Source organism: Stegodyphus dumicola, chromosome 4 (genome assembly GCF_044657685.1).
Source record: "Stegodyphus dumicola isolate Sdum_Otavi_A_Nest chromosome 4, ASM4465768v1".
NCBI classification, from domain to species: Eukaryota; Metazoa; Arthropoda; class Arachnida; order Araneae; family Eresidae; genus Stegodyphus; species Stegodyphus dumicola.
The window spans coordinates 144,928,826-144,936,326 of NC_140771.1; the positions used below are offsets into that span (position 1 = coordinate 144,928,826).

Genomic DNA, 7,501 nt, shown 5'->3' on the forward strand with positions numbered 1-7,501 from the left:
CGGAGATATCTTAGCGCTCCGAATTCCCACTGAACTAACAACTGAGAATAGATGAGCTTTCTGGTCTTATACAGTTTTCGCCTCTCACCGAGATATTTCTAGTAGTTTCTGTTTCTCAAAATTACTGGAAGACATATGAGGCCTGAATACGGTTGCAGCTACATTGACGATCAATTACAGTTATTCAATTACAATAGCCATTACAGTTACACAGGGACGACAAGTTTGGCGACTTCTTGCGATTTCTCGCCAAATTTGGCGACAAACATTAGTAATTAAAACCGTTGCCAGATTGGTGATATCTCGCCAAATCAGCGAGATAACCATTTACTCAGTGTTAAACACACTATTTTTCTGGCACAGCATCGCCTCACTAGATTTTCGTGTTACATTAAACAGGAAAAATAGAACAATTTCACACATAATTTCGCTAAAACTATCTATCTCTGCAAAAATTTCGTATCATTATTGACGGTATTCGTTATGATTTTAGAAAGTCTTCCTAAATTGTCCACATATTCTTTTTTTGGTTGCGAATAGGCAGATTTTCAGAATTTCATTGCAGGAGAAACACAATTTACCTTATGCAATTGATGACCTTTGAAACATTTCCCCCTTCCTTACCCTCTTTTCAATACTGTCTGAATCAAGCTTTTCGCTTATTTCCTAGGACATATTACAATTTCACACCACAGGTAATTGATTACGTATTTTTCGATACACAGTCTGTTTGGAGGATTTTTTTTTTCTTTTGTGCATTGGCTTTTTGTATCTTTTGACCACTCTTTTTGATTGAAGTAAACTAAAGAAATCGATATTTTCTTTATTTGGTATTCATATGATATTTTAGTTGCAATCTATAATATCTTTCACTTCAAGCGATAAGAAATATTCATGCTAAAACAGGGGCCATGTTTTCTACTTTTATTTAAATCTATCAATTTTGCGTAATCTTATCTATATGTATAATCAACAGTTCTTGTTTTATGAAGTCATATATATATATATATATATAATTAATCTATCGAAATAATATTTGTTGTTTTTTACGGTATCTTTATGACGTTTTAAAAATATTTCAGTGTACTTAATTTACTAAGATGTGTTCTTTATCGTTCACATGTGAAAGGCTCTAAACTTATTCTAATACTAATTCCAAGGCTTAACTTCTAAAATCAGAAATGCTGTAAATCTAAAGAATAAATGAAAAATTAAAAAATATACAGTGATGAAAATATTAAGTTAATAATAATTAAGTAAATAATGAATTAAAATATCATGAAAATTAAATGAAAAGAGTAAATTAATAATTAATTAATATAAAGTCTACAACATCAAGTGAAATAATTTAAGAAATGAAGGGTAATAAAGTTCATAACAATAGGACGCGATACAGAGAATGAAAAGTAGGTTTTCTTAACTTTGTCCTCTTCTATTTTTTCCTTAAATGGCCAAACACGTACTTCTTACGTAGTTGTTGGAAAGAGAGGAACCGATCAATCATACATCAGCTAGAACGTGTAGAGGGTACACCAATAGGGGTAGTCTGATATTACGCTCGTGTAAAAGCGAAATAACACACAAATAACCAATCTTCACACAGAATTCAAATCCATACACTGCCATTCAGGCTAGTAGTCAACTCACACTATCAATTTTACGAACAATATCAATTTTACGAACTGCTAACTAAAACATGCATTGATATTTTCTGTTAACAGTACTTTTTCTTAATATTGTAATTCTCAAAACAATACAAGTTACAACGGAGTTAGTCTGATTTGAATCAAGATTTCGCTCAAAAGAATTGAGAAATACCGTAACCAAATATAAACTGAATTCTATGTCTTGATATAAGCGAAATTTTTCATGCTTCAAAGTACTTCCTAGCAACACGCTGAAGTTAAATTCATTACTTACATCAGACCGTGACAAAAGAAAGCTTTTCTTTATCACCATAAACTATTTCTTTATCACCATAAACTATTTCTTTATCACCATAAACTAGTTTTGTAATATGTAGTTTGAATATTTTTCATATATTTAACTTTATATTTACTGCATATGCTCAAAACATTTATCATTTCTAAGTAATTTTCGTTTTCAGAGCATGATGAGAATCAAAATATCGGTTGAATTAATTCTTTTTCATTTCCAGCTAAGTTTCAGATTTCTATAAAAAGACGCTTCATTTAATATTACAAGTTTAGTTCATTATCATGCGGAATTTTAAAGAAACTCTCCCTCCCCCAAAATAAATAAAAATCTTTAAAATAAATCAATTTTAAATAGACAATTTTTAACAAAACTAAACAACTTAGTAGCGTTTATATTTATTTTAACTAACATTTATTTTAAGCCATCTTTCCTATCAAGCCTTTACTTTCCCCTAGAATTGCCAATGCCAGAGTATGTAAATCGTGGTAGAACGCGCAGAGTATTCAAATTTTAGCAGAAGTAATTTGAGTTTAAATAGAAGGGAAGCGAGATTGTAGGTATGCTTCTTGAATCACGAGCGTGAAGGTTGCTTGGTAGAAAGTTTAAGAACCGCGCGTTTCGGCCTGTGTGCCTATTTCGACAGTTCGTTGAATCTTTCAAATTCTTAATCAGAAAGTTTGCTGAATCTCATCTGTATCTTAGAACGCGGTTAAGTTAGTCAAGATTATAGAGCCTCGTAGGTAGTGACCTCGTTATTTATTCATCCTGTTATTTATTTTTAGTTGTACTTTTCTATTTTTGTTACACCGCCGAGTCGGCGTAGTTTGTGAGCGTCAAGTGAACGCAACTGTGAGTTCTAAAGTGAAATAAAAAGGGAGTTAAGCCCTTCTTAAGAGTCTGTGTAATTTCCAGTTCATAGCAGTCACTACTACTGTTGCTGACAAGTTGGGACCTCCCAACATTATAACTTTATACTTAAATGTAAACTTAGAAGCAGAAAACTCTTCTTTGCATAATAGTAATGCCTCAAATATAATCCTAAAGCTCGTTAAATTCAAGTGCTAAGCAAAGAACGTTTTTTACTTGAATGTTATGAGGACACAGCATGCAGATAAGAAAATACTGGTCATCATCTCACTTTGCGGTAGAAAAGGAGAGATGATGATTTCCCTTAGCCGTCTTGAAATACATTATTTCATTGATAATGCCGGTATATGGATACAATGCAGAGGCAGTAATAGAGAAAGTACAACAGCGCGCAACTCGTTCTTTTTGGAATTTCTGGTTCTAAATAACATTCAGTGCAAAACGATATATTTAAAGTAATTAATAAGATTTTTACTACACGGTGAGTTAAAAAATAACAATTTTTTGACACAATTTGAAATTTATAGGCATGCATCGCATGCTCTAAGACGGCATCCCTTATTTTATTCATTATTTACATTACTGTGCAACGATTAAACGTCATCGAAATTTGCCATAGTGCCGATAACCTTAAACTGCTTTATTTGTGACTTTCGAGACTGTATCGTCACAGTGTTTCCTTCCTGAAAATTTTCAAATTGTAAATAAATGAATACAATTCTAAATACTAATCGAGTCCTAAATTGGAGACATATCTCATATTTGAAAACTGTATTATGTTGTATATTACTACGTTCTTTTGTATAGTTTTTATATGTATGATCTCATTACCACTCGGTGTAGGCTTTATAGCTTACACTGAGTGTACAGCTACCTACACCTACAGCTTTGCCTACAGCTTTATAGCTGCCTGCAGCTAGGTGAATGGAAATACAATTGCAGGTATAACAGTAACCTCTCGTCGCTTACTTAGGACGTTTCCCTCCTTACCGGGCGCTTTCCCACAAGGATAGTGGCTGATTTGGGGTAAAACCGACTAATTTATGGTAAAACATTAAACCCCATCCGCCATCAACAGTCAACAGAGCAGTATATGTATCATCTTCGACTAATGTTTTAATATAATATTTGACTGATATACATAATGTGAAGAAAAATAGAGAAAACTGCAAAATATTTACTGTGATCATAATTTTAAAAAATAGGTGATCAAAGAAAAGATGGAATCCTTTTTGGCACAGAAAGAAAACAATTCTGACGTATTTGAGAAGAAAGAAGAAAACAATATTTCGAGAAAGGAACTAAAAGTGTTTCTGGACCTTCTTCTAGGCTACCATATGACTGATCCGTCATTCTCGTTAAAAGACGTGCAAGATGAAGTGCTTACATTTATATCTGCAGTAGGTTCAATTTCTTAAATTTGATTTTGCGTTTTAAATAGTAATGAAAGTTTTTGGAATAATAAAAAATATTTTTTTCTTATACCCATACACTGAACACGAATATGATAGTTAAAATTTTGACAGTTTAAAGCGTTCTTTAAACCCCTATTCCCTGAACGGCTGAGTGGATAAAAATCTATTGCTGAACGCTACAGTAGTTAAATCATCGAATGGACTACCTGGATGGGTTCTTCGTGCTTTTTCCCATGTGTAGCATGAATATGAGCCTTTTTAAAAAATTCTCTAAGAAGGTATCTTTCTCCTTACCCAGATAGCTTTCACATACTTTACCCCATTTGACTAAAGAAACAAATAAACGAACTTTATCAATTTCGTGAGTTTACTTGCTTATCAAATTTTGGCAAAGCACTCGAAATCTATTTGCCTAAAGGAAGAAATGCCTTCGTGGAAGATTTTCTAAAGGAAACTGACTCTTATTTATATACGCGTAGTGAAAACTACGAAACCCCTTCGCAACCAGCCTGTTCCACAATTGTTACTTGGATTGAAACTAGTGTTGAGGTGTTTAGTGATCTTAGATCGCTGTTGGGCGAAGATATGTGAAAATGATCTTAAAACTGATGTTTTAGCCACAAAATGTGAATGGCTTGTCTGTTACAAATATTAATTTCACTATAATTTCCCTTGTAAATAAAATAATATTTACTGATATCTTGTCTAATTATTTTCTGTTAAAGAGTGTTGAAGCAGGTTAAAACACTAATTAGATGCAGAGGTAACCCTCGAACCAAACTAGTGATCTTTTAAAGATCAAATTAGTTTCAAAATTTTAGTTCTGAAGAAAACATTTAATATCATCAAAATAGTCACCAGATCTAATTTTGGGAACTTAAATTGGCCTTAATTTATTTAAGCACTATAACTAATCTTCATACTTCATTCTCCTTTTCATTTCGAATACTGAAAGTTATGTAAATAAATATATTTCATATCAAAGATACATTAAATTAATATTCTTTATTAAAGAAATTATATGACGAAGAAACCAATAAAAAACCGCAGGAACTGGTGTAACCTTAGTAATTAGTTTGGTAGTACAGTTTCAAAGAAATAGAATTTTCCAGCAGAAACAGTTGAAATGTTGAAATGACAGAAAGGAGAGAAAAAATAAAAAAAAAGAATTTCTGTGATGTTCTAACATAAGGATAGAAAACGAAACCTCTGGCATCGTCTCTTGATATAAATTAACGAAAAGCAACAAAAGAAATTCTTTGCAGCTTAGCAGTTGAAAAAGTATTAGAATTGGGATTAAATTGAATGCATGCAATGTATTTTCTAAAAAGTAGTTATTATGTAAGTTCTCCTTAATGAAACTACAGCGAAAAATTTAACCAGCCAACTACTAATAAATTTCCTATACTTGTATAAAAATTTGCGATAGGCAAATTCATAAAACGTTCAATGCGACCAGCAGAAAGAATTTAAAGACAGAAGAGAAGTAAGATAAAATGCTTTAAAATATAGGCCTTTCCTATTTTCTGTGAAATAAACGGAAATTATAAATATTTATTTAATTTTTAGGGACATGAAACTGTATCCTGTGCCCTCAACTGGACAATCTACATGTTAGGTCTATTACCCGATGTTCAAGAAAATGTTTTTCAAGAGCTGAAGTGCATACTTGGGGATGACTTGCAACGTCTGATTTGCTACGAGGACATTAAGGACATGAAGTATTTAGATAAAGTCATCAAGGTTATGTTTTTATTCCATACTTATATGTCAGTTTTTTCTCAGTTAGTAACATGCCTTTAATACCTTGAAATACCTTCGTAATTAGTTTTAGAATTTGCTAAATTCACACAAAGGCTGAAGATTTCGAAAAGAACGCAATTTTTTAATAAAATCGAAAGTAAAATAACTTTTAAAATGGGAATATAATGTTCTTACATTCCTTAATATAGTAATATTTTTTTAATAAAATCGAAAGTAAAATTGGAGTACAGTATGCTTAGATTCCCTAACATATAAATAATTTTCATTTGAAGTAACACTGAATTACCTGTGATTCATAATAATAAAAAATGTCCCGGCAAATGAACTAAATATTTGGAAGAACAAAACGCTTACAGATCTGCTTGCAATTTTATTCTTTGGCTTCTGAAATGTGTTCTTGTACCTGGTTAATGGAATGGCATATGGGTTACTTAAGTGCTTTTCTTATGTTTTCTGTTGTTTGAAATCCGTGATATTTCAGAGTAAGTTTTAACTTTAGGGCGATAAACTTCTTAATTAAGTATTTTTAATTTTATTAAGCAAGTCTAAACTTTTTGTTTAACATATCACTTGCTATGCAGTCTTTTGCGTATACTTCATAGCAATATATAGATGATTTAGCCTCAAAGAACAAATTCATGAAAACCTTTGAATAAACATTTCACTTTACATTATATTCATTAACCAATACATATTTAGTTTTATCCATCGCGGTGATTTTCTCGCTCATTGCAGAGAATATTCTTTTATTTCGTTAACATTCGTATATACCAGCATTTCTCACTATTAGGATGCTTTTGAAGACTTGAAGAACTATTTACTGAGAATAACAGTTCAATTAAATATTATCTTTCCACATTTGTACCCTTATGAAGACAACAGGCCAGTTATTATGGTTAAATTGTTAGCGCGTATACTTTGGAGGAAAAAACATCTATTTCCTGTGCACCACTGCCAAGATTCAAGAAAATTAGACAGGTACATAATTTAAACAAATGCTGTTGACTTATATGGGCAGTAACGGTTTAGACAACATAAAGAAAATATGCCTGTTATAGAATAAACGTTATGTGAGACTGAGAAAAATGTCACCTATAACTGTTAATTCATTAAACTGCTGCAAAACAGTTTTGTAGCAGTTAAATGAATCTATAGATTTTTTGTCAGTATCATATAACACAAATATAAAGGCCCCTTTTCTTTAACAAATTCTTATACATTTAAGTGATGATTTTGACTAAATAAGAGTTACCAATCACAAGTATTGAAGTCCTAGGGGTTGCTAAATTGCACTTCAAGATTGCAACGTGAACCTAAAGCCTCATTTCCATTAGTGCGGCCCGCTACCTGAAGTAGTACTAGAATTCACTCCACAACCTGACGTTGGTACTAGAATATTACTCTTATTCTGAAACAAAGATTTAGTTTGTAGCGTAAAGGTGGTAATGAGGTTAGAGCTGTCGGATCGTGAGTTTGAATCCCAAACATTTTTACTTTGAATGGTAATGAAAGGTGCA

The 7,501-nt window shown here is 31.9% G+C and overlaps 1 protein-coding gene across 1 annotated transcript; it reads left to right on the forward strand.

Annotated features, from left to right (window-relative positions):
• The first annotated feature begins 4,017 nt into the window (after positions 1-4,017).
• On the forward strand, positions 4,018-6,023 carry LOC118204389 (cytochrome P450 4c3-like). The gene is made up of 2 exons (XM_035376721.2): positions 4,018-4,205; positions 5,790-6,023. Exons 1-2 carry the CDS (start codon positions 4,026-4,028, stop codon positions 6,021-6,023), a joined length of 414 nt encoding a protein of 137 aa, XP_035232612.2. The 5' UTR covers positions 4,018-4,025.
• Positions 6,024-7,501: the final 1,478 nt, after the last annotated feature.